The 27394-nt window shown below is 42.2% G+C and overlaps 2 protein-coding genes across 4 annotated transcripts; one reads left to right on the top strand and one right to left on the bottom strand.

Moving 5' to 3' along the window:
* Window positions 1-1852: 1852 nt before the first annotated feature.
* Window positions 1853-9460, top strand: adprh (ADP-ribosylarginine hydrolase). Of its 2 annotated transcripts, XM_074664064.1 has the most exons (8): window positions 1853-2179; window positions 3988-4105; window positions 4199-4307; window positions 4611-4709; window positions 4786-4891; window positions 5658-5924; window positions 6148-6362; window positions 8740-9460. In XM_074664064.1, the coding sequence occupies exons 1-8, from the start codon at window positions 2172-2174 to the stop codon at window positions 8886-8888; spliced, it is 1071 nt and encodes a 356-aa protein (XP_074520165.1). In that variant the 5' UTR covers window positions 1853-2171; the 3' UTR covers window positions 8889-9460. The 2 variants fall into 2 exon arrangements, with proteins under 2 accessions (XP_074520165.1, XP_074520164.1); XM_074664063.1 differs by lacking the exon at window positions 1853-2179 and having other exon boundaries at window positions 2921-4105.
* An 8-nt stretch (window positions 9461-9468) lies between these two features.
* Window positions 9469-27319, bottom strand: LOC141785626 (ataxin-2-like protein). 2 transcript variants are annotated; one of them, XM_074664058.1, is made up of 23 exons: window positions 26564-27319; window positions 25672-25711; window positions 25193-25249; window positions 23759-23830; window positions 23411-23570; window positions 22317-22438; window positions 21916-22007; window positions 19371-19619; window positions 17856-18292; window positions 17679-17765; window positions 17464-17577; window positions 17243-17323; window positions 17002-17063; window positions 16303-16646; window positions 16115-16184; window positions 15868-16002; window positions 13903-13966; window positions 13501-13682; window positions 13192-13333; window positions 11898-12007; window positions 11505-11684; window positions 10240-10411; window positions 9469-10137 (listed from the first exon to the last, which is right to left on the bottom strand). In XM_074664058.1, the coding sequence occupies exons 1-23, from the start codon at window positions 26686-26688 to the stop codon at window positions 10088-10090; spliced, it is 3147 nt and encodes a 1048-aa protein (XP_074520159.1). In that variant the 5' UTR covers window positions 26689-27319; the 3' UTR covers window positions 9469-10087. The 2 variants fall into 2 exon arrangements, with proteins under 2 accessions (XP_074520159.1, XP_074520160.1); XM_074664059.1 differs by having other exon boundaries at window positions 9469-10017.
* Between the last annotated feature and the right edge of the window lie 75 nt (window positions 27320-27394).

The raw sequence follows: 27394 nt of genomic DNA, 5'->3' as shown, positions 1-27394 counted from the left end.
GGACTCGTCAGAGAACTCATCAGGAGTTTGCTGGAAGAAATAAATAACGAAGAAAAAAACAAAAGATAATTCTCACAAAAAAAAAACAGTTTCAACCTAAACTCATCCAACAGAACAAGAATTAAACCTCATAACCAAATCACAATAAAGCTAAAAAATAAAAATCCGATCCTCTGGACATCCAGAGGGCACTTTGTCCTTCTTTTGTCTAATTTATTTATTTTTTAACTTACTTAACAAGAAAGGCTCCAATGTGCATGTCATCCCAGAGGGGTTTTATGGGGCACATTTTGCATTTAACTAGCCATGAGGGGATCCAGAGGGCACTTTTATACATATATATACATATAGTACCAACTGAGCATGGTTTAAAGTCCACAGCCTACCTGAGTGTTGTTGTTGACTAAGTCCATCCCTTTATGAGCACAGTGTACCCATCTTCTGATGGCTACTTCCAGCAGGATAACGCTCCATGTTATAAAGCTGGAATCATCTCAGACTGCTTTCTTCAACATGACGATGAGTTCCCTGTACTCAAATGTCCTCCACAGTCCCCAGATCTCAATCCAATAGAGCACCTTTGGGATGTGGTGGAACGGGAGATTGGCATCATGGATGTTCAGCCAACAAATCTGCAGCAACTGTGTGATGCTATCATGTCAATATGGAGCAAACTCTCTGAGGAATGTTTCCAGTACCTTGTTGAATCTATGCCACCAAGGATTAAGACAGTTCTGAAGGCAAAAGGGGGTCCAAACTGGTACTAGCAAGGTGTACCTAATGAAGTGGCCAGTGAGTGTGTTTGTATATATATATATATATATATATATATATATATATATATATATATATATATATATATATATATATATGTATATATATATATATATATATATATATATATATATATATATATATATATATATATATATATATATATATATATATATATATATATATATAAAAACACACACACACATATATATCAGCTTTTCTTTGTTCTAAATTCAGTTCACTAAAAGACAGTCTTGATTGCACTTCTTTTGCATTCATTCCATTTGAGAAAGACCGAGAGAAAACCTCTTTACACTATCATCGATTAAACCTCCCTTTTAACCTCTAATAACTAATGGAAAAACACTTTTCAGAAACAAGAGGATTTAAACACAAGGGAGCCAGACAATATCTGGATGTGAGAAACATTTCTACCATGTGTATTTATTCTTTAAATTTTGACCACAATCCATCTGGAATGACTGGGGAGACAGAGTTTTTGACCTATTTGGCAATCAGCCACCAGGGGAAGCAGTTTTTGTGGCAACCTCAGTCCAACAGTCTATGGTGCCATTCTGACTGAAAGATAATATTTCTGGCCTCTGTGTATCCACTGATGTGTGTACAATTAAAAAAACTTGGGAATAATTAATTGAAAATACAAAGAAAATGCCCCAAAATGTTACAGACCCCCTGGAGTACCTCCACAGAACCCATATGGGCTGCGGAACCCCTATTGAAGAACCTCTGCTCAACAATCAAGCACAATATATGATATGAATGGCTGCATGTACACTCAGAGCTTCCATACAATCCCATCATGTTTTATTTTTTATTGTTTGTTGAAATCCAAATACCAAATTAATAATGTATTCTTGGAATTAAAGGGTTTATGAAAGGTTAATAAATTTAGGTGATTAATCTTCAGTGACAGATAAAGGATTTGCATAGTTTAAAGATTTTGTCTGTTTGGAAAAGCTACAAAATCCAAACATCCCTAATTACTCACTGAAACATGGCTGAACATAAGAACAATAAGTGGTTTTGCTGTAAATTAATAAAATGTGTTCGTTATGCAGTGACAGGCTGGGGGACGACCCTAAATTGACCGCACAGATTTGCTATTAGTTCTTTTCTTTAGTCTCCATCTTGAATCCGGTTTCTAAAATTGGTCCACTGCTCTGTCTTTTTTTAGCCTCCACGTTTCTTGCTCTCCAACATGCTCTCTTGAGTTCGGACAGCACAAAGTTGCGTTTTACAGTTGAACGGCTGCTATTTCTAATCTGAGGCTAGCTTCTAGCTGTGCTTGCAGAGCAGCAGTCCATTCCACATCCCCGGTCCCCCCGTATGTCAGTGACCGCCTCGTGAAGCTCCACTGCAGGGAACGACTCGTCGCAATGAACCGGTGAGAATGTAACGGCACGGAGGGGTTTCCAGCATCGACTGCAACACTATTCCTTTATTTTCAGTGCAACCTAGGCAGTAACAGACATGTTTCAACTGCTTTGGTGATAGCATAACAAGTCTAATGACATCTGTCTAGAAACTAATGATCACCAAAACTCATCGAGACACCTGCAGTTCAGTTATTTCCTCTCCCTCGACTCAAGACGACGGTCCGTTCCCTGCTCGAACAAAACACAACTTTCAGAACACTAAACGTGCAGTGACTTAATGCAACTGTGTTTTTGAACGTCAGTCCTCATTTAGGAGTTGTTTGCAGTTTTAGTGATTTAATGCGCTTCAATAATCTGTGATTCCTTTCCAAAGCTAGACTACTGCATAGCCTGGTATTATTTAAAGGGCACATTTCAAGTCAAGGGATATTCTTATTAACTTTACTTAATATTTATTTCAGAAGATGACCAGTTTTAGACCAGATAAAGTTGTTTTAACAATTTTTAAGTAAATAAAATATTCACTTTGTGTGTCAACCATGGTACTCATTGAAAAAAAAAAGATAAATATATATATATATATATATATATATATATATATATATATATATATATATATATATATATATATATATATATATATATATATATATATATACACACACATATATATAAATCAGAAATGGTTTGCTCCAAAGTCACATGACCCACATCAGTTTTGGTAGAATTTTGAAGAAAGTGACGTTTTTTCAACTTCTGTCATCAATTTAATTATCAGATTAACTTCATAGTCTGTGTTAACATTTTCTGCTGTTCTTACTATAGATGTTATAAAGACCAAACCGTGAAGAAAATGTGCAGAAATATGAGCTGATGGAGGTCAGGTGGTGACATGTATAGTGTTGTTGAAGAACTCTAAATTCAGTACAATATGGATTTATGTTAAAAAAAATAGTCACACCTTTTGTCCATAACTAGGGATGGGTACCTTTCACATTTGAAGCGATACGGTACCAATGCCTGGCGCTTGGCAATCAGTATCAGTACTCAACGCTAACACTTTTTGGTCCTTTTGTGTGTGTGTTTATGTGGTAATAAATATAAATTTAAATGGTAAAATCTCATTAAAAAAATAATAACATATCCATTCTTCGATATATAACCCTGCAATGTTGTGTTCATGTCCAGCATGGAAGATCGACTACTCTTTCACTCACTTACTCACAGTCACAAAGATGCATTTAGGAACTGAAACATGCTACCTTTTGATTTTAAGTGAATTGATACTCAGTACTACAGGTGGAATTTGGTTGGTACTTATAAAAGTACCTAATTCTCCTAATCCTATCCCTATCCATAACCCAGTTGACAAAATAACGAACCAATTTAAAAACAGAGCTTAAGCTTGCCAATTATTGAATTTAGTGTTCCAGGTATACACTTAGCAAACAAATAGAATATGAAGCAAAAAAAAGAACGAAACAAAACATTTTTTTAAGCTTTCTGGTTTACATGAAACGTTCCCCTGATTACAGAGTCACTAAGTTACTTCAGGTCAATCCCCAAACCAAAGTGGCAGCACCAAACAAAGCGTATAGGGAAAGATTGGGATAATGTTGGGGTTCTCTGTGTGAGAACTGTTAATGTCACACTGAACCGCTTCAGCTGCCAGACTCCCTGAGTCTGTAATGCAAACAGCGTTTTCATCAGTATGTTTATGGTCTCAGGGACAGCCTTGAGTTGCTAATTTACCGACGACAACGTTTCAAAGTGATGTGCATATGTTTCCTTGTGATGTTTCTGTGCCCACCTGTAGTGGATCTGCTACACTGGAGCACTACAAGGCAGCCATGCTGCTGAGCGGTGTGGGTGATGCTCTCGGATACAGAAACCAGCTGTGGGAGTACAATGAGTCAGGACCGGTCATCCACCAGGTCAGTGCAGCGAGCACAGAATTCCTCCTGAAGTTTGTGATAAAACTCAGCTCCAGGTGTGAAGTTTGTGTTTTTTTCTTTCTGCTTGTGCAGGAGCTGCAGGAACTTGGTGGTCTGAAGAGTATTAAGGTGGAGCTCCCTGATTGGCCTGTGAGTGATGACACAGTTCTGCATCTAGCAACAGCTGAAGGGCTTGCAACTGGTGAGCTCGAACAAAGACAGCAAACTTTTGCTCTCTCTTCATCTTCTTTTGGTTCTTTTCTCTCTAACCTGAATAGATCTGATTGTCCACACAATGCTAATGACACCTTATCCGGACAAACCGCACCCTCCACCTAAAGGTTACGTCTAATTTCCAAACCTGTCTTGATTTGCCGCTCCATTGCAGCTCTGCAGGAGTGGAAATTGTAGTAATTCTGTTTGACCTTTGCTTTGATAAGGCCTTGTTAAATGATCATCTGTTAAAATGTTAATATGAACGTCGAACAAATCGTCTTCTCTATAGGGAAGATGGGGGAAGAGCTACTTCATGATGTGGCGGCTCGATACGTGGAGGGGATGAAAGACATGGAGGGGAGGAAACCAGGACCCTCGAGCATCCTGGGTGAGACAAATGACGTGTTGTTGATCAAATGAGATACATTTTCAGTGGTGTTGATGTGACTCACACTCTCCTTTAGGAGTCTCTCAGCTGAAGCCTGGAGAGGAGGGGGGCTACAGAGTGCCCTATAACCCTGAGGGAACAGGCTGTGGGGCAGCTATGAGGTCGATGTGTATTGGTCTCAGGTAAGACTCCAACCCTGGAGGGGCGCCCAGGGTCAAAAGTGTATGACAACAACAAACTCAAAAAACAATCATGGCGGTTGTGGAGGAGGTATTGCTAATGTAGCTCTAAGCTCAGAAAAGACAAAAACAGAGGCAGGGTTGTAGGAGGCGGTAGGAGGAGGTCGGTGAGGCTGTTAACTACATTGTAAAAGTTCCAACATTGTTAACTCTTCTTCATGTCTCACCAAAGCTTTGTATAGTGTAGCAATAGCAACACTGCCCCCACAGTTTCTGGTGGTACTGCTCCATTTGGTCCGTATCAAATACGGACAAAATGAACACAGAGCCCATAGAGAAGGCTCTGTCCATATCCCAATCTGTATTTAACATTAAGCAGAAATGGACCTTAAGGATAATGGATCATTTTTCCTATTAACCATGTACAATGCTTTGTGCTAATGGTCAAAGTAATGAGACATTTCCCATTTAGTGACCATTTGAGGCATGTTCCTTCATCTCTCTGAGCAAAATATTACAGAAAATAAATACAGTCCAATACATTCTTTCACCACTGAGAAGAAAAAGACAAAGGCATGAGTAACACAGACTGACAACCGGAAAGAGGGTCTGTAGAATCAGTTAAAGCATAAAAACAAGTTTAATTATGCAGAAAAAAAACTGAGGTGTTGTTTTGGATGTTTAAATCGGTTTCTTCATGTGTGAAGGACATTGGTTCTGTGGACTGAAATTGGCAATAAATGCTGATAAAATACTCTGTCCTTACCAGGTACCCAAAGCCTGACCAGCTGCTGTCACTGGTGGCAGTTGCCGTGGAAACAGGTAGGATGACCCACCCTCATCCCACTGGTTTCCTCGGTGCAGTAGCATCAGCTCTTTTCACCTCATACGCCGTCCAACGCAGACCAATTACAACTTGGGGGCTGGGCCTGATCAACGAGGCCTGCCCCATAGCAAAGAACTTCGTCCAGGGTAGAGAGTATGCCGTGGAGGAGACCGAGAGAGACTGGGGATACTTTTGTGACAAGTGGCAGTGGTACGAGCAGCTAAAGTTGGTCTTCCTTATACACAAGAAGTGAAGTGTGCGTGGGGTGAAGACACCACTTGCATAAATAAAGGACAAAATCAGCTGTTTTTGTTCATGGGGGACATTTCATCACATCACTGGTGTTCTCCATGGACTAACACTCAGCTGTCTTACAGAAACAGTAAAGTTACATTACAGTGATGAGTTCAACATCTCTGACATTCACCCACAGGTATCTGGATGTGCGGGGCATCTCAAACGGGGTTGGGCCTGTAATCTGGCCCCCTTCCTATGGCCCAGCTGAAAGAGATGAAGCCTATAAGAGCTTCAGTCTGTCTGGCTGGGCAGGGCGCAGCGGCCATGATGCCCCCATGATTGCACTGGATGCATTGCTGAGTGCTGGTCCGGACTGGGAGGAGCTGATGAGCAGAGCAGGCTTCCATGGAGGTCAGAGAAAACAAAGTTCGGCCCTTTTTTTATTCTGATGTGGTCAGATCACTACATGATCATAGTCCATGTGAATGTAGTATGTAGTAGGCACTACATACTGCTTTTGCTTGTGGTTTGTAGTATGACTGATCTGTTGGGTCTGTTTTGTAGTTTACTACTCTGGTGTCCGGTTTCAGAAGCGGAGCTACAGATGATGTTTTTTTGGCTTCATTATAAACGTACAAAACAATCTATGGGTAGATCTCGGCCTTTAGTTATGTTGTCAATCATTTCACACAGAATCATCATACTTGATTTCTACTCTTACACCAAAAGTTATATCGCTTACTGAAAATAAATCTGAAAGGGATTTTTATTTTTACAGCTGATGGAAAAACACTTCTATATAATCTACGTATGGTTTGAAAAGTGAATCACTGGTTTATGTGGGCTAATGAATTTGTCAAAGTAAACACCTCTTTTACAACTGGAAGTCATAAGATTTACCAGTGTTTCTTTGAATTATTTCACCTCTAGCTCACAGGCCGTGTAACGTTAATGTTGTATTGTAGTCATAGTGCTGACTCATTCCAATAGATGGCGGTAATTCACCAAAACCTGTCACCCGCATAGACAAGCAGTGTAAGCGCTGTGCATTGTGGGAAACAGTTTGCCAAGTAGACTGGTCCGTTGTATACTGAGAAATTTTCTTGGATCAGTAAGACATCCAGGGATTTTTAGTATACTGCAGATTTTGCAAGTTTCCACATAAAACCTACCACGCACTGAATTTCAGCCAAAAAAGTAGGCACTGATTGTGTAGTAAGCGATTTGGAAACCAGCCATCCTCCGCTGGCTTCAAAAATCTGTTGTCCATGGTCCTGACATCAGCATGAAACCATACCAAACTCCAGTATGGACTCAACTGTATCTGGATTATCTACAAAGACACGCCCCCACTCTAGTTCCCACTGGCTGAGGATAACAGTTTGGTTGAGAGTAAAATCTGCATTCCCCATCATGCCGTTTGGAGACAAACTTGAGTGGCACTGTAGTCCTTCTTTTCTTTTTAAAAGCCAAATGCTGCAAGTTGGAAATCCGGCACAATGCCAGAATACTTTAACCATGAGCAATCCAGCGTGCACCCAGAGAAGTTAAAACACAATTCACTCGATGCTCATGACTGCGTTATCCATTAATCCTTACAAAACTGTGACATATAAAGACATGACCAGCATGTTTTGCTGTCAATAAACCAAAAACCTTACCAAAGCAAAGACTTGCACTCAGACCGCTGGACCTAGGTCATAATAGAGGAGCCAGAAACCAACATCAAGGTGGAGAACTGCATCAAATATAACAGAAGTTTCATGGTTTTGTATTTTAGAAATTTCTAATACAGGGTATATGCTAAAATCCTGAGGTTGTTTCAATACTTTTTTAAGACTTTTTAAAAACCTTTCAAAAAGTTTAAAGACTTTATCGCGACTTTTGAGTTGTTGTCGGCAACCCATCTTTACGGTTGTAGTTTGCATTTTTACAGACATTATGTAGGCTGAGAAGGAATAAAGCTTGAAAGAATTTAATTTATAGCTGGTGTATATACCCCTCAAAATCTTTATTGTTGTATCTTATTGTAACTAGATGACTTATGTATATATTTTCATTTTTTTATCTTTTCATTTTTGTAATTTTCTACCGACTCCGTCGTTTTCTGCTGTTAACGCAACAATTTCCCGGTTTGGGATCAATAAAGTAATTCTATTCTATTCTATTCTACTCTATTTTAAAACTTTATTGGCCAAATGTTTAACATCCCAATCAGGGGACAGTTGCAAGAAGAAAATAAATATTCATGGATATTTTTGGAGTCAGAGCTTGAATATCTACAAAATTAAAAACATCATAAAACCACAATTAAGACTTTTTAATACTTTTTAAGGGCCTTAATTTCCCAAAACTGATTTATCAACTTTTAATACTTTTTAAGACCCCCCGGACACCCTGTAATAAAACTGATTAATATACTTTATTTTTACTGTGAGCATAAAAGCTGGCAGTTAAAATTATTTCTTTGCGGTCAGACCTGGTTACCTGGATGTCACTGGTGTTTCAGTGTAAAGTGTGACCCTGTTAATTGGTGGCTGTCAGTGGACAAAGAGAATCTCCAGTTAGCACGGCCACTCTCTGCAGAAGAGCTAACCGCTGCTTCCATTGCCAAAATACAGGCTCATATTTTTGATGTTATCGACTATAAATTGGTGGGTGAATGAATAAAAATATGTGGTCTAATGCTTCTCTATAGCCCAAACAGATCCGTTGAAGAGTACAAACGGTAAGACCCTTTTCTCACAGGATTGTTTTCAAACCATTCGTCTCCTTTTTCTGCCCTCAGGTGACAGTGACAGCACCGCAGTCATTGCCTGCTGCTGCTGGGGTCTCCTCTACGGCACCCAGGGGGTCCCTGAATGCAACTACCTCAACCTGGAATACAAGGACAGACTGGAGCGCAGTGCTGAGCAGCTCTATGCCCTGTCACACTGAGGTGTCTGCTACAGCCCGCTGCACTGACAGGAAGTCAGAGCGTGGCTCATTGAGGAGGAACTAGGCCAGGCACTCTGACACATTGACGTGGAGCTAGTTGATGCACTCTGTAGTACACTGATATAGAGGGCTGTCATGCTTGCCTGAAGGGGAAGCTGTGTCCCACTAACCCATACTCATCTCTCCTACAACAAGAACTGTGTGCTCTCTGACACCACGGCTGGTTTGTGGAGAGGGGTCCCCCTAGTGACTGTTTATAATGAACTTGCAGGGCTGTACTGCTGAGTGGAACCAATCCCAGCTAATGAGAAAGTGGGGAGAATACAGAGAGTCCCCCAGGAGGTAATTACTTCATTTTGTCAATCTGACATAATAGCTAGCTCTGTGCCAGCTTCGAATTAAGCGTGCACTTGTTATCAACTTGTGAGGAATACATTTTCTGTGGCTCATTATGGCTGCTAACTACGTCTTCATGCAGTGCAGAGCAAAGTGTCTACTAATTCTTACAACCCTCTGGAGAAACACAAGCAGGAAAAAAAATAAACTAAATGCACAAAGCTTTGTAGTTGAGTTGAAAACTTTATTTTTTGGTCATTGTTGTTTTAATATTTTTTTTGTCTTGTCCATTTTTTTATTAATTATGTTTTCCTACAGGAGAGAAGAAGGGCAAAAAGGGGGGGTTAACTACAGGATCAAGTAAAAAAAAAACATTTGCTAAAAACCCTCCTCCTCAGTCCCTGCTTTTTCATGCTGTGTTCATGAAAATCCCACAGTCTGCGTTTCCCTCGTGTGTTGTGGTACTCACAAAACCTCACATGGCAAAGACCACTTCAGGTTCAAGTGTCTTCTGTTGTTTTTTGTTTTTTTGTTTTACTCTGCAACAGGTCCGCCAAGCAAGGTGCTGAAAGAGGGATGAGCTGGAGAGAGGAGCAGGATGGCAGCAGCAGCAGGGGGTTGGACGCTGCTGTTGTCCTTTGTCATCTTCAGCTTTAGGATTAAAAGGAGAATAAGGTGCTCGGAGACTTTTGTCCTCTTCTCTCCTCGTACGATAAAGTCACTTTCGTTTTCCAGAGTGATGTTCTGTCTGGGCCTCACCTCCAGCAGGTGGAGGGGACGTAGGGGCTCATTCCTGGGAAGAGTTTTGGGAGGGTAGGGAGGGAGGGGGAGGGGGCGTTAAGAGGGGAGGGTGTAGATGGGGGTTAGTTTCCCGGCGCATGGAAGGGAGCAGGGTGTGTAGGTACCTGCATCGCTGTGGAGGGAAAGCAAACTTTAAATGAAGAACGGAAAACTTCAAACAGCATTTACACATGAGCAGACAGAGGAGTGTTTGACTCCCTGATATGTCTCCTACCTTGTGGATGTCCTATGTAAAAGTGTTGGTGTGCTCCTTGCTGAGGTCCGTGCTGTGGATGTTGGGGTACTGAGCCGGGACCCTGCTGAGGGGGCGGTTGTAACATAACTAACTGGGGCCCACCGTGGCTCCCCGAGTGGTGGGGACCTGACATGGCTCCTTGTACGTGGGCCTGGAGGTTGAGAAAACAAGTTTCCTTCAAGGATCAAATTTTAACACTTGAAAGATTCTCAGCTGTGGAGGAATAATCTGTATTCATACTACCCCAAACCACAATAAAGGCTGCTCAAAATGCTTTTCCAAAAAGATTTGTAGGTCTGGACTTGCTGCTGTTACAAAGTTTGGTCAACTACATCAAATTTGGCAGCTGAATACAAAGAGCTTTTACTTTATCTTTGAAAGAACAAAGTAACTTCTGGCAACACTTAGGGCCAATCCCAATGGTCACTCTTTCCCCTCACCCTTGGCCCTCTGTTTTGAGGGCCAAGAAGAAGGGGTGACAACATGCTCCTAAGAAAAGTACAAAGTGATGATAAACTGATGTCAGATTAGGACGACACTTTCACAGCAAACACACCTCACTACCATTTCCTGCATCACATGAGTGGGGGGACAGCTAAGCTATAAAAAGCTAACTTTACAGTATTCAGAAGCTATATTATGTAGTTTTTGAATACCGTAACATAAGCTTATCGTAGCTTATGTAGCTAATGCAGCTCCTGACGCTAGTTATCCGTTTTATCATTCATGAAATGCAGTTTATCGTAGTGAAATCTGTTTGAATAGAATAGAATATTCTTTATTGATTCCCCTTGGGAGACATTTTTTGTCACAGCAGCTCACATGGTGCCGTAATGCAATGACAAATAAAAATAGAATAATTACATTAGAATAAAAAATTAGAAGTTTGAAGAAATATAGAAAAGAAGAAAAATTTTACTATTTACACATTCAATGTGTCACCCTGCTCTGACAGCAGTGCAGCTAATATTGGCTGTAGCTATAGCAGTGTTAGCTAGATTGTTATAATAACAAGCGATTTTACAATAAAACCAATAATTAAAAAAACTCAGAATTTTTTAAGCAACTCTGACATTACTACAAGATAACACTGAGTCAGTCAGAGCTCTCTTTCAGTGATGATTATAACCTTTTAGCTATGGTGTTTCCAAAAAAGAACTTGTTTGATTTAACAAACAGAAGTCAGTAAGACACAATGAGAATGGTTATACAGCACAAACAGCAGCGCCACCATGGAGTTATACCTGCGCTATCTGTCCCAGGGGATATGTAGGTGGGATGCCCTGGTGGCTGTGGATGCTGTAGCCCTGGATAGGATAAGACCCCTGTGGAGATGTGTGGCCAGGAGGCATGTTGGGTGGTGTGGGGGCTGACAGTGGACCTGAGTGATACAAGGACTGGGGCTGTGGACCTGACTGGGCATTCTGCAAGAAAAATGTCAAAAAGATCAACACAAGTCCCTACCAGTTCACAGTACAGTTGCCTGGTTTCACACGTTTCAGTTTGCAGTCCAGGTGGTGGAGATTTCTCATACTTGACTAGACCTGAGTTTTTTTCACACATTAGTTTATCCAGTAATTATTTATTAACAGGTTCCATCTCTTAATTCAAAACAAAGGATTTCTCTGTATCATTACCTGTCCTGGGCTAGGTGCAGCGTGCTGAGGAGGGGGCTGGTTTCCTGTGGGGGTACTGGAGGGCTGTGGCTGATGAACTGCCCCCGAGTGGTGGGAGAAGGACTGTGGAGCTAAACAGAAAGATGATGTTCCATGTGATTGTTTTGGACTCTGAATGAAGGTGTCACCAGCAGTGATGCTAACATATTTCATTTGTAAATTTGACCAGCTTATGTGCAGCACAAGGTCATACTGGCCATTTGTACTGTACCCAAGCACACGCCAACCTTCAAGTCCAGTTCGTTTGGCAAGAGTGACCACGAGTGACACTCAGAAGTGTACTGTGCTCAGACATGATACACTTCGTAAGAGTGCTTAAGTGCGGTACACTTCATGCATGAGCACAAGCACGCATACACAACAAGGACATGAGGTATAATAAGTGCTCCTCTCAACAATCATTTTAACAGTGGTTGGAGTGTTAGAGAGCTGTTGGACCTAAATGACTTAGCATGGAGCCAAAAGTCACCAAAGTCTTAGCTATGTTCTCCATTGTGCTGACTGATGACACTGTGCTTCTTGTAAACAAATGCCTCATAATGACGTATGCAGGCCATACATGTGTCCTAAGTGAAGACTACGTTCATGCTTTATACAGTCTGTATATAACATGGATGTACTCTCCATGACGTCATCCATCTGTTCCTGATACACTGAAATGAAGCCAATGAGTGGACGCAGCCATGATGGATGTGACGCTGGCTTTGAGCTTCCTTTCTAACAGCTTCAAGGCGCCCGTCAGTCACGTGAGCTGAGCTGTGTCTCTGTTTGGACAATTAGACGAATTTTTAAAACTTCTAAACTGAAGAGTTAGAAAAAGAATTCACCCTCCCTGCACAGTGTGTGCTGATAGATATTAGTGTTTCAGACCTGAACTGTTGTTTTAAACCAGGCTGTAAATATGTGTTTAACGCCGTTAAGTCTGTTTTTTTGACTGGGTGTACATCTGACTTACGGTCTCTCTGCAGCCAGCCTCTAGAGGATTCTTGATGAACAGCTACTTTTAGCTCTTGTGCATAAGCTTCCCTTTTCTAAACCAAATGTTGGTTTGTTTGTATTACAACAAAAGTCTGGTTCAAAGAAGAGTAGTGTGACCACTGGCCATACTGGGGTGGGATATTGTGCTTGAGTACAGCTCAGTACGGATAGCCAGTGTGACCACGCCCTAAGCGGCTCTACACACAGACCATTTATTTGGTGGAGGGCTTACTCACATCTGGTGTACCAAACATTCCTACAGGCTTGTTTCACTCACCATAGATGCCCTGCTGGGGTCCCTGAGGTCCATCTCCCTGTGCAGGAAACTGAGGACCTCCTGGGGGTCCCAGAGCTTGTGGGTGGGGGCCTCCGCCTTGACTGATCATCCTGGCTCCCCCTTGCAGCATGGAGTACATGGGCTAATGGGGAGAAAACAGAAAAGTAAATCCTCTTAGTATTAATAGTTCTGAATAAGGATTCAGGCCACGTGTATTATTTACTTCAGGTTTACAGTAAGGCCTTCAAACGAAATACATGTTGACCAGTTCACTCTTCAAAACCTTATATAAGAGGTTTGGGGTCTCACCTGTCCGGGGTAGGTTGTCATGGCCTGGATTACCTGCTGCTGGCCATACTGCTGTGGGTTGTACTGGAGGTAGGACTGAGGGTAAGGGGATGCGACTAAAGGGGCCCCGGCTGCTGACGCCGCAGCCTGAAGCATGGGAGGTGCTGAGGTGCCGTGGTCAGATCGTGGAGCCACGACTGAGCCTGGTGTTACCAAGACAACAGAGAAGATGTGAAAAAATCTTTTAACATGCAAACTAAAAGTTGTCCCAAATCTGACTTCTTTAAGTAGGAGTCACTGCACTGTTGGAACAGTTACATCATAGACTAAAAAGACAGCATGTTTAAAGCACTTTACAGGAGCTGATAGGACTTTCATTTAGGAGGACTTAAATAACCATATGAAAGAAAACACTGTGTTTACCTTTAGTCCTGGGGTATTTCCCCTGGCTGACTGTGGACATGGTGTACTGGTACATTGGTGGGGGCTGAAAGACAATGATCCAGAGGTGAGCAAGCAAAGTTTTGACCTTCTTCTTCTGGTTATCCCAATTGCAATGTCAGCACATGCTATTCAGATTTTTCTCCATGATAACCAAGCAAGTCTGTAGACTCATCATGACAAAACTTTTTTTTATCAAATCGCAAGCACAATCGCAATCCCAATATTGTCCACCTAATCGCACCTTTTCCCCAAATCGTGCAGCACTAGTTTAGAGGATATAAAAATCACAAGTTTGTCCAATCACAGGCTCTCTGACAGGTCTGGTGCCCTGTAGCTGTTGGTTAGGAGGCTCAAAGCCCACCTCTTGAGTCAGCATTTCCAATATGGCCCCTGCCAGCCAAAAGCTTCTTAACTCAGTTCAGGAACAGATGGGTGATGTCAGCTACCCCTTTTCCACCAAACTGGTGCTGGTGCTAGTTCCAGGTCAGTTCCTGACCTAGCAATGTTTTTCTGTGTTTCCACAGTCAAAGCTCTGGCTCCAGGTGCTCAAAACTGGAGTTTAGCAAGCACCAACTCTTTGCTGAGCTAATGATGTGTTTCATTTACATCGGAACTGGGCTGTGGGGATGATGCCATCTCCCAGTTAAAAGCGTTCCAAATGCCAAGTTGGAAAAACTTGCCCTAGCTAGGGATGGGTACCGAATTAGGCACTTTTATAGGTACCGACCAAATTCTCTCAAAAGCACCAGGTACAGATTCACATAAACCAAAAAGGTACCATGTTTAGGTACCTAAATGCATACTTGTGACTGTGAGGGAGTGGAAGAGTAGGTGATTTTCCATGCTGGACATGAACACAGCATTGCAAGGTTATATACTGAAGAAAAAAATTGTTAAATTGAAATATTTTGATATTTCATTATTAAACAAATTGATATTTATTTGCCACATAAACACAAAAAAGTACCGAAACTTGGTACCGTTGAGTACCGGTACCGATTGCCAGGTACCGGGCATCGGTACCGTATCGTTTCAAATGTGAAAGGTACCCATCCCTAGCCATAACAGCAACATTTCTATATATAAACATTAAATAATACTATGTATTAAGCCAATTTACATACAGGATATAACAGGAGCTTAATAACGGTTTACACCTGGGGCAGCCATCTTTGATTGTAAACTCAGGGGGGTATAGATCCCCCGACCTTCCAGTAGGAAATTCCGACCTTAGGGAGGCGTCCCAGTTGAAATTTCCCACTCTGAACTTCCAACTCCCAACTCTCAACTTCTAAGTACAGAAGGAACGAACCATAAGCACTGACCATGTGGGGGCCAGGGGTGGGGCTACAGTGACCAACGATCAGCGATGAAAAAGGTCTTTCTTAAACAGGAAAGCTGCTGAGGGAGCTGTCTGTTTTGTTGGCGTTTACTTACAAATAACATCATCTGCAGAAGAAGTTGAAGCAGCAATGCTTTGTCTTTTATAAATCAGGTCTGTACCTTATCATTTCATTTAACAGGCTACGCAGCCCAATGTTAATCATCTCATTTACATGACCGGGGTCACTTTTGCCTCATGTTCTTGCATTGCACATTTTTCCCCTGCTCTGTATTGCACACGGCAGAGATCTACTCCGTTCACAGACACAAACACGCACACATACACATACACACAGACAGAGACAGACAGAGACGAGCACACTCCGTGTAGCAGACTGCTGTCTCTCGCCCTATGCCTCGCCAATGGTGGAAACAAGGGGGTAACAGACTTCAACCATATATTACACAATCTAGGGTCTCAATAAGATAATGGAGAAAATGAGAATTTACAGATTGGAGTTGGGTTCATGATAGTTTCACACTTATCAGATTAAACTCAGTCACAAGTTCAAACAAAAACAAGCAAACAGCTGCCTGTGTTAGGCTGTCTGGTTTTCTTACCTGCACTGAGTGGATTTGTGACACATATGACAGGTAGGGTGTATTGTAGAGGGGCCCCTGCCCACCTGGGTGCTGAAGGACCACTGGGCTTGGAGGGGTGGGCCGAGGTGGGGTGGGCGCAGTGTTGGGCTTTGTCTGTGTGGTAACAGTGAAAAGTTAGAGCCTTTACCCTTTCTACTTTTTAGAAACACAGTAACAGATCTGAACGCACAGACGGAAATAAGTTCAACAAAGAAAACTGGCTTACCATAGGCATCTGAGTTTTGATGGGGTTAAACTCTTTAGCGTTAGGGTTTAACGTTGATTTCTTCACTTGGCTAAAAAAAAGTGTACAGTAACAGAGAGTGTGTTACAAAAACTCAAACATTACAGGAATGCAAACAAGTCAAACAATGTTCTGAGGAAACTTTGGGGTTTAGACTTTTTTAAACTCACTCCATCACGCCTTCTGTCCTCTCTGAGGTCTCAGACCTGACCTCTTCACTACCCGGGGTCCTGGCAGGCTGCGGGGTGGCAGGTGAGTGCCTGTCTGAAATGCTTGCTGTGGTGGCAGGTGAAGATGCGGTGTCCTTGGTGGCGTCATCAGCAGGGGCTGGTGAGGGCTTTGGCTGGAGCTGGGAAGGACTGGGGGCTGCAGGCTGAGGCTTGGGCTCTGAAGCAGGGTGGGTGTCTGATGGGGAGGGTTTGGTGGCAGCTGTTTGGGCGACCTCGCTTATGGCAGGAGGGGTGGCTGCTGCTGGGGAGCTGGGAGAGCTGGAACTGCCCCCACTTGCTTGGAGCTACAGGAGAAAAGAGATAAATAAGAGTGGACAAGGTGGAGCAGGATGAAGGAGATGACAAAATGATTAAAACTGTGATCCTGGAATCGTGTTCAGATGAAACCGTAAAACCTATTTTACACAAGCTTCACTTGTTAAAAACTGCTGTTTCATCAGACAGCATCAAATGTCATAATGCCAAAAGTAAATTATTTCTATTTGCCTCCTGCACCATGTAGAATATGATCTAAGGTAGCCCCTTGTGGTTTCAAAGGGTTAAAGAAGTACCAAACACCAGTGTTGTCTCTGGTCACTCTCTTGATTGTTCACAGATTTTCTCATTTCATGCTTCACAGACAGACGACTGAACTCTTACCCTGAATTCCTTGCCAAATTTTCGCAGCTCCTCAATCTGCGACCTTTGCTGAACAGAGGGAGCTGGTAGAGGAAGGGACACAAAGGTTAATGAAAATGTGGGAACTGCAAATTTACTGGGGCTGTTGCTGAAAACAAACAGGCTAAAGTCTGTGTCAGATATTTGGCGGCTGAAATATCCCAATTCAAAAAAAGACAACACTTATTTGCACTTTAAGTTTCCACCTATCTGTTGTACACACCTTTACTACCCTTTCCTTCCTCTGTGCTGCTGGGACTCTCAGCTGAACGCTCTTTTGCAGTTGCACCAAGAATCTCATTCACTGTGAAGACAAAAGAAAATAATTAGCTGCAGCACTTCATTTAACTTCCCCTTCAATACCTGAGACTAATAACTCAGAGGTGAAGAATGAAGTTGAAGTCGTATTAGAAAATAATGGTTTTGACTTTGGTCTCAGACTACCATCAACTGGGAAAAGAGGGGCGGGGCCAGTCGTCTTCTGGGCTGGCAGGGAGACTGACGATGTGTCCAAATAAGGCGTATCTTGGGAAGAACCAGACTTAGGTGAGCGAGTGGCTGCAATGACAGTGCAGAGAGAAATGAAGGTTAGGTTTTAGGCGTAATCCATCAACGATGAAGGAGGAGGATTTGGTAACAGCACAGTTGATTGAGCGTACCTGTAGACTGAGAATGCGAGTTTGAAGTGCGAACTGTTCTGCTGGACTGTGGAGGTCTTTGGGCTTTGGGAGACGTTCTTGCAGAAACTGATACAAATAAACAGATGAAAAAGTCATTTCCCTGCTTGTAGTTAGTTGTAGTTAGAACATGTTCTTAATCAAAGTTTGCAGTTTTACCTCCGTTTACAGGCCTGCCAGCATCAGATAGCGAGTGTGGGAGTGACTGTGAGTGAGGGACTGTGTGTCCATGTGGAGCAGGGGGGCTGGCTGAGGACGGGGCAGCAGAAGCGGGCGTAACTGGTCCTCCTGGTGAGGCGGGTGTGTATGGGCTTGAGGGGCCAGAGCCTGGGCCGGGGCTGGGGCTCCCCTGGGGGTGGTGCGGAGCAAAAGCTCCCCCACGGCCTGACAGTGGGCTGCTTCTCTCTGAGGGAGAGGCACCAGTCTGAGGTCCTGCAGCAGAGGGAAGTGGAGGTCTGGGGGAGGAGGAGGAAGGAGGGTTGGAGCGATAACTTCCACCGAGACGGTTGTGGGAAGGAGGCCCACCTGGACCTCTTTCCGCTCGCTCACGGTTCATCTCTCTCTGACGTTGAGGTAAAGGAATATATTTCCCCTCCCTGAAAAACACAAACAGAAACACGTCACAAAGGCAAAAGAAAAAGAAGAAATAAAGCACCAGATGTTTCTTTACAGGTGCATCAAAACATGATGAGGACAACTTCACTTGCATGAGAATCTGTTTACTATACAGTCTTTGAATATGAGTGACAACTGGTCGACTCCAGGTCCATTTGGACCAGTCTCTGAAGATTCTGAATGCATCACTTTATCTTCCTCAGCTTTAGGAACTCCATCCGACCTGGCAGTGTGGCATTAATGAAATCTCAGTAACAGCTTATAAAAGGAGTGGGAGAGAAAAATGGACGTAGTCAAGTTTCAGGATTTTTTTTTCAATTTTTTTTTTTTTTTAATTTAAATCCTTCATTTTACCCTTTGTTTATTAACTGGGTTGGCAAACCAACTTAAATGTGATGTGCATTTTTTTGGGAAAATATGGCTTTGGAAACAGTCTGTGGACACAATGATCACTCTTCAACTTTTTCACTTGGTCTGGTTTAAAAAAAGTAAACTAAAAATTTGAAATACCAAAGAATTGCAACTCTAATCAAATCAGCACCCCCAAAATCGTAAAAGAATCAAATCATGATAAAAGCATATTGTCCTAGCCCTAACTTATAAGTCCCAAGAGGAGCACACACTGGATAAATTCAACGATAATGGTACAGAATAAAGAAAGCAATTAGCTTGTATTGCAAGGGTCCTTTGCACAACACCATTTAGACACTGACTTTAAAAAACATTCAAAACCATCTATTTTGTGTGATCAGTGACTTGTTTTAACTTCCTCTTCAGACAATGAGAAACCTTCTTGGTGTCCATAAAAAAGGATTGGATATTTCTAACAAGTTTCCAGTCCTTTTAGTTACAGCTGGAGTCTGGCTGCAAATTGATGAAAATCAATGATGACTTTTTTTCTTAGTTTTCTTAGGACCTTTCAACATACTGTTATTTACGCAACAGATCAATTTTCTGTCTTATTTAATGTGTGAAATTCTTTTTTGTTTTGATTATTCCATAATCAGTAATAAGTGATACACTACTCTAAGCATGTCGCACAGACAAGCTTCCCCTCACCTGCTGCCGGCCCCTGGGCTGTCCCGGCCCCTCTCTCTCTCTCTGTCACGAGGGCTCTCACGTCCCCTCTCACGGTCGCCACCATCACGTGTCACAGCACTGTACTTGTCCTCCTCTGTTTTGCACTCATCATTTTCCAGGTTCACACGATGACGATACTGAGGGCTGGACTCAATCTCGCTGGCCAGACGAGCAGCACGTGCCTCCCTCTGCCGGTACATGTCAGAGTTGCCCCTCTCCAACGGTACACTAGATAGGAGGAGAGAAGAGTAAGACACCAAAAATGTATGGGCCGTAAAAACCCTTCAATTAGACCAAAATCTTCATTTTAAACTGGGAGAAAATAGTACAAGTTATTAAATAATACCTGCTGTGGTAAAATGGAAAGGTGGTGTGGGTAATTTGACATGAGAACTCAAGGATCAAGGTTCAGTTCAAATAAGATGTCATCGAATTCAAATTTTGTCTTTCTTTCCTTGGAGGGGCTGTGAGGAGTTTCTAAGTGATGCTGAAAAAGAATCATGTCTAGGTATACTCCTGATCCTAATCTACACTTTAAAATGAGATTATTAGCACCAAAGTACATTTTTTTAAGTGCCAATTCTCAGCTTCCTGATCGGGTCAGACAGCATTGATTTACGGTACTAGTCCTCACAACAACACCATGCCGGCCCACAAAGTTTAGCAGTAAGAAGAGAGATCTGGACACGTATGCATGTCCAGCCATTAGCAAGGAAAACAGACCATTTGTACTAATGACAACCAAAAAATGTATTAGCGGTATGCATCAGCCAGGTTAACGGCTCAAAAGAGCGGATTTAATGGAGGTAGACCCCACCATTACAGGCGCTAACAGCAGGATTACAGCACCGGTTTCGCTGTTTGGAGGCAGACGCCACACTACGCGTTACCGTTTGAGGCAAAATATGTAAAGACCGCAGACAATCCTTTGGAAAGGGGGTGATGTGTAGCCATACAGCAAATTTAGATTCAGGAGATACAACCTTTTTCAGTGAATAGATGAGATAAGGGAGACAATCGAAGTCTCAAACCGTAAAGACTTGCTGCCGTCAGTTTAACAAGTTCGATTCACCCTTTGCTTTGATACGCCAGGGTCCTTTCAAGATGTGTGTGATGAAAAGTTGGTGTTGATCAAACAGCTGTTTTTAGTGTTATTCATGGAGGTACTGGGGCATTGCTGCAGTGCTTGTTCCTCAAAGCAGCTTCCATTTTATTGATTTTATTTTTGAGGTTTTCTACTGTTTGCTCAGAAACACCACACATATTTACTCTGTTCAAGATCACCAAACTTTCTCTTTGTTTATCTGTCTCACTGATAACAGCTATTTTTAAGACTCTTCCAATCAAATCTCCATTTCTTCCACTGAAAAATGTTTTTCTTGATCTTTTCTCATTTACCCCTCACCAGGTTTATTGCTGTTGATGAGTGGTAGACATTCACAGTTTGACTTTGTTTGATGAGGTTTTCCAGGAGGTTCCCCTTAATTATGACTTAATCTGCACCGGTTTCTCTTTCACGGTGTAATTAGTTAACTGGTCGGTTATTTGCAGTCGGGCATGCAGCTAACGCTTCAGCCAAACAGAACGTTAGGACTAATTGTTTGTTTGTTTAATGACTGAACGTGCATACAGACCCAGATCATTAGCTTTTCCAGATAGTCCTCACAGGCCCTTTAAGTTCAGGTTGTTCTGACTGTTGACATCATCAAAACTCTCTAAATGTTCTGGTGAAACTGAAAACCTTTAGGAACCACAGTCATGAAGAGAGACACTTGTGATTTGAAGTTACATCAGAGAAAAAGCCAGAAAAATGATCACAGCAAACAAAAAGTGTGTATTTGTTGGCCAAAAGCACCCAGCACAAGGGCTGAGAAAAACAAAGTATCAGGGTTTTTTGTTTGACAATTTCAAATAGTGATTTTTTAATTCAAAATAGTTCTCTTTTTTTTTCAAACTCAAGCCCTTTGTTTTATTCTTCGTTTATAGTCTGGGTTGGGAAAAAGTTGTGGTGTCAGATCCCCTGAAGAAATCCTAAAAACTGACTCGCATGTGATGTACATTTTTGGGGAAAATCTTTCTCCTGATCATCTGTAGACATCAACATTACTCAACTTTTTTTTTTCATGGCCTGGTGTTAGAAAAGCAAAACAAAGATTAGAAATATAAAATAATGTCTATTCAAGCTGAATCAGCACTTCAAACAATCATAAAAGAAACAAATTGGGAGAAAAGCGTATCGTCCCAGCCCTGCCCAGCACACACTAACTTCTCTCTCATGTCCCATGAGACTGATCATCCAGAACCAAGTGCTTCAGAACCATTCAGTAGAAAATTAAGAGACATCATCCTCACTATTATTTTGGTGCCCTTGCCTAAATCTAAAACAGATCTACTCATCTCATGTGCAAGTCAGAAAAACAAGGAATGTTTCTTTTTAAAACCAAATTGATCTTGGTCGATTCAATCAGTTATATGAGCGTTTTGTCTTTCTCCATTTTTCTTTGACCTTTATAAGTATACTCACGTATACATGGAGAGGCTGGAATCATATGTTGATGTCACTCCATATTTCACTTCATTGAAACGGAACATCTCGTTGGCATCCCAGCCGTTGGACTGAGGATGAAGTGAAAAAGAGATGAAGGATTAATGATGGAAATAAGAACTTTTAATACTGCTAAAGTATTACCTCATATTAGAAAATGTTGATGACTTACGATTACTTACAACTTCTTAGATTGCAAAAATCTGATTATTGGTCAACTTGATACAAAAGACTTCAGCAAGAAAAATCAGCTCCAAAGGAGGCTGAATGTAAAGAGTGCATTCAGTAAAGGTCGCATATTAATGCCCTAGTGGTGTCACATGAGTCTACAACAAGACAGTTTGTGGTCGTCTTTGTGTTTCAGACCCATGGCAACTCACCGCATCATTTTCCAGATCGTAGCTCTCTCCATTGCTGTCTCCTCCCTCCCATCTCTGCAGAACTTTCTCTTTGTGTTCCCCGTTTACACGGCTGGAGCTGATGGCTGTGTCTGTAAAGGTGTCTGTTTGAAAGAAAACAAAAACCTGTAATAATGTTTTTAAGCTTTGGCTAGACTGTCTATCTTCTGCCTCCCTCTCTCCAGTGATAAAACAGTTTTACTAGTTTCTTTCTTCAAACCATGCTGCAGAAAAAAAAGCTTCAGATTCAGTGAAGTCAGTTTTCTCTCCTTTTTCATAAGCTAAAGAAACAATCAAACCACTCAAAGCTTTTACACAGGCAATTCACACATTTCACTCTTCACCTTAAAGCTGTGAAACTGGTCATTATTCAAAATATATACAATGTGCTCTTAGCACGACCGCAATCTAAAGCTGCGTTTCCACCAAGCAGTCCAGGTCGGTTCAGTACGGTTTGGGACGGTTTGGGACCGTTAAGTCTGTTCCCGTTTGCGTTTCCACAGCAAACTGTGCCCTCTCGTGGTGGGCGGCGTGTAAGCTGGATGCAGAAAGCTGCAGCTGGTAAACAATAGCGCGACGCCATAGCACCTTACCCCGCTTTTAAATCCAACAAAGAAGAAAATGCGACACAGTAAACAAAGAGCACAGATGGAAGACATGCAGCATTTCATCCTCTCTGTGATTTTCATGTAACTCTCTGTTACAAAGTGCAATCAAGCTTCGTTTCAGAGAAGTCTGTGTGCCGCCAGGAGAAATGCAGCCGCTGCCGGGGTAAGTGACGATTCTTTTGACCAATCAACAGTCTGCAGTGTGTTGCTCCACCTTCTGAGAGCGGATCGGTTTAGTCTGGCACCCATATGAAAGGGTCCCAAAAAAGTGGGACGGCTCGTCTCGGTTTTTAGGGAGATCCGTCCCGGGATGAGTCAATGGAAACGCCGCTAAAAGCGCGCCGTACCGAGACGACCCGACCCGGACTGCTTGTTTGAAACGCGGCTTTAGGCTAAAGTGCACACAAAGTCATAGACGGTATGTTTCTTTGATACAAATGGATTGGAAATAACATTAGAAGTTTTTACCTCTGGTGGCATAGTTTAGGTCCACGTCTCTGCAGATCATAGTCACTAGATCTGAGGGGCTGAAGATCATAGTGTCAGTGATATCCTCCCTTCGAGGTGGAGCTGATGTTGAGCCCTCCTCCTCTGTGCGCTTGTGTACAGCGTCCACAGCCAACTCGCACTAAACAAACATTTGGTAGGCAGCAGAGGACTCAGTGAACTTGCAATGCAGATTAAATAACAGAGGAAAATGCACAAATTTCCTCTAAATGAGTCTATTACATGCAGATTACCAAAGGATTACTTGCAGTGTTTCACTGATTTGGCAAGGAGGGTAGCATGCTTGTTTACTCAATATTAGCTTCTTACCCGTGAACTGAGAGTCTTGAAAATGCCTTCAAATACACTGCCGTTCTTCACTCTAATGTCACAGGTAGAACCCTGATAAAAATAAACACAACAGCTGTAAAAAACAAAACCCACAACTACTCTTCATTTACACAACCCAGTATGTGCTACCTGCCTCTTTCAAATCTATAAAACTTGATCTTGTTTTTGACTGTCATATCCATATCCATACCTCTAACTATTATCATTTTTAAAGGGGACATATCATGCTTGTTTCTCCTTTTCACTATGCCAGACTAGGATGCCTGTAAAGCATTTCTGTCATTTAGTTCCTTCATTGCCCCACAATAGCGTCCTCAATATCCTCATTTTAGGCCATTCTGAAGATCTTGTTGAAACGCTCCGTTTGGCGAATGACCTCCAGTAACCTCGCAACATCACAGCCATTTGTGATCTGATTGGTCAGTTCTATCAGAGGGGCAGAGGGGGTAGAGCCAGGGGGCAGTTTTTGCAGCATGGCAGTATTTACAAAATCGCCATATTGGATGGGGCAGACCGAGCGAGTTTGCTATATGCCAAAACTTCACCGTAAGGCATTGGTAGCACTAATAAAATGGCAGAGTGTAGGATACGTCCTTTTGTATTGGACCCCGAGTCAGACCCGGACGGTTATGCAGCTCAGAAGGAAGAAAATCCACCTCAACACAGATCATCTCAGGACGCTTCAATGTGGTGAGTCAAACCGGTACTGTAACATGTATAGTTTATACGTGGAAATATAGGCAGACTTCACCAATAAACTATTTCTATAACAGGGCTCCATCCTGCTCCTTCACTTTTCTCTGTCTGTTTTATTCATCATGCTGAAAGTGTAGTCTAAATATTGCCTCTACCGTCAGTTCCTCACTATGTTATTACCACAGCATTATTGTGGTCCAGGTTCACAGTGCATGTCAGAACAAGCATGCAAATATCACAGTCTCACAAGTATTACGACGTCTGCTAAAACTACAGTGTTTTAACTGCTAATTCACCACGTAAAGCCGAGCTGTTCAGCAGAGCCTGCATCCAGCATCTGAGGGGGGATACTCGGCTCTTGGTGGGTGTATCCCTCGGTGGCGGTTGTGTGACTAACTGACATCACAGAGGAGGAGCTGCTGTATCAGATTACTCCAATAAAAAGAAAGGAAACTTGTGTCGTCACGAAGGTCGAAATCTCGCGGCCAAATGTCAATGACCTATTTTCAGAGGCATCAAATCTCGTTCTAGGATATCAGAAAAATACAATATCTCATTTTTTGAAAATTCAGGGGTGTAAGGTCTTGTTTTCAAACTTATTATATTATATGTAAGTATTAAACCAGGGATCAGCATGATATGTCCCCTTTAAGAAGTGTGATGTAAGTATCTGATTTGTAAGTGTTCATTCTTCATCCATCTTGACAGGTGACTCACCACAACAGCTGTGAGGAAATGAAGCATCCTAGCGTTGTTGTACACACCATCAAACCCCTGCAGATTGGACATAGTTGAAGATGTATCAATCATTCTTTGTGAATCACAAAAACTGTTATACATTTTGAATTTTCACAGATCAAATCAACCCCACTATGACACACATTAATCATTTCATCAAGTTTGACATTCCATTTCTAAAGCAACCAATGATGCTCTCACCTGGACGAAGTTCAAAGCACACTGACACTTAAATAGATTATTGTCAAAGGTTCGTTACTGGTGTTATGATTTTATCTAACTGTAGCAGAAAGCAGAACAAGATATCAGTTTCTATTTTGAAAGATTTCCCTTTCAACTCTAAATCTGTAGAAAGTAAAGATGAACATTTGGGGTCTTGAGAATTTATCGTTTCTTCTTGACAACAAACACAATATGTTGTGCCTTTGTATGTGTGACTGTCACATCAGTATACTCACAGATGATGACTGGAATGATGGCTTGGCAGAAGGTCGATTCCTAAGAGAAGAAGCACTGTTAGATTTGGTTTTACTGCCATAAAAGACTTGCAAAAGTGCAATCAACATTTCTTACTGCACATACCCTCACATACTCTTTTACCCTTCATGACCAAGACTTACACCCGCAAGCTTTAAGGCTCACAGCATTTCTTTGGCATTATGATCATAATTGTGTGTTATGAGTTGGATTGTGAAAGAACAACACAATTATTTTGAGGTTTTATCAAATACTAATAATGGAATAATAATTGTAAAGGTCCAGGTCTCCAGTAATAAAAGTAGTAATACTATATCACTTAATGTTAATTAGACACTATAAACAGACGTAGGAAAAGTTGTCAAAAAGCAAATGTATTTTTCGATAAAGATGTCATGATTAATCTAAACAGTTGCAGCGTCCGCCCTTCACAAATAATGTTTTAGTCCAATAATTTCGACTGTTACAAAGCAAATACCGGGGCGAAGCTGACAGTAGTTCAGTTCAGTAAACACAACACTTATTTCCGAGATCTAGTCTGATATTTCTGCAATCAAATGTATTCGACGTACATGAATAAAATACAGCATCACGTTTTGTCAAGTTACAACGTGGATGTTAATCTACTTCTAAATCAAGAGGCGTCCTTTTCCTTGTATTGACAGGCCTTGAAAACTTTGTTTCCCTTGTATGCTAATTTCCTTTAACCTAACTTGCCCATTGACCTGCCAATCTAAAACAGACTGATCTTATTGGTCCAGATTACAGCCCTGTGCACTTAGACACACCCACTCAGAAAAGCGCTTTCACCGGTAGGCCTCAGTCACTGGGCAATCCCCGGTCTGTCCTGACAGTACACCCCAACTTACTCACCTCCCGGCCGGTGTCCTGCTGCCACTGGTGATGCCGCTGACCGGGGAAGACATTCCACCGGGGCCCGAGGTTCCGTTGGACGCCTTTCTCCCGCCCGAGCCAGGCTGCTGCTGTTGTTTCAGCATTGCGAAGCACAAGGCTCAGACAAAACCAAGCGTGCGCTAACTTATGAACACTGATAGTGGGTTTTGAAAGCCAACTATCTTTAGCAGTATCACCTGTCCTGAGCACAGAAGAGCCGGTGTAACCTCAATAAGACCGGCTAATGTAGCTAATCTTGCTAATGGAACAGCAGTCACTTATGGCCTACAATCTTAAGGCAGAAGATCAGACTATTTTATATTTAGCGACTGATGTGACTGGCTAAATTACCTTCAACTACCTACCGTGTGACTAAAATTGTCTATGACAAAACAGGTGAATATTAAAGTGACACGAGTTTCCGTGAAATTATTCAGCAGCAGCTAGCAGAGTTAGCATTAGCTTCAATCCTCAAGCTCACTTCGGGCGCTTTCCCTCCGGGATTTACTTTCTTCTCTCTGCCGTTTCGCCTTAACTCTGGCACCGTCGACCCTTCCGTTTAGAATTTAAGGTCCTAGCGTTGCTGTCAGTTGCCTTAATAAGTTGTATTTCTCAGGTTTCTCAATGAAAACCTGCTGCGGTCGGTCAACACCACCTCTCGGTAGGTTCACTTGACTCAATCCGCGCGCGGCTGACTGGAGACCGGCTGGAAGGGGGAGGGGGCGTTGACGTGCGCGTGCGCATTTGACCTACTAATGAGCGCGCGTACGTGGACTGATAAATGCATTTAATCTATATGTGAATGACAAT

This window comes from Halichoeres trimaculatus, unplaced genomic scaffold (genome assembly GCF_033239565.1).
Source record: "Halichoeres trimaculatus isolate MK-OKI-2021-1 unplaced genomic scaffold, fHalTri1.1 fHalTri1_scaffold_23, whole genome shotgun sequence".
NCBI lineage: Eukaryota > Metazoa > Chordata > Actinopteri > Labriformes > Labridae > Halichoeres > Halichoeres trimaculatus.
The sequence above is the reverse complement of the archived record's forward strand: the minus strand, read 5'-3'. Positions and strand labels throughout refer to the sequence as shown.

Bases quoted from the DNA above. Each gene is read 5' to 3' on its own strand.
- adprh (XM_074664063.1), top strand. From the start codon at position 3,953: ATGTTTCCTTGTGATGTTTCTGTGCCCACCTGTAGTGGATCTGCTACA. The intron at 4,106-4,198 runs GTCAGTGCAGCG...CTGCTTGTGCAG, and splicing joins CAGGACCGGTCATCCACCAG to GAGCTGCAGGAACTTGGTGG. The intron at 4,308-4,610 runs GTGAGCTCGAAC...TCTTCTCTATAG, and splicing joins AGCTGAAGGGCTTGCAACTG to GGAAGATGGGGGAAGAGCTA.
- LOC141785626 (XM_074664058.1), bottom strand. From the start codon at position 26,688: ATGCTGAAACAACAGCAGCAGCCTGGCTCGGGCGGGAGAAAGGCGTCC. The intron at 23,831-25,192 runs GTGAGTCACCTG...TATTTTTATCAG, and splicing joins ATTTCCTCACAGCTGTTGTG to GGTTCTACCTGTGACATTAG. The intron at 13,683-13,902 runs GTAAACACAGTG...TGGTAACACCAG, and splicing joins GAAATACCCCAGGACTAAAG to GCTCAGTCGTGGCTCCACGA.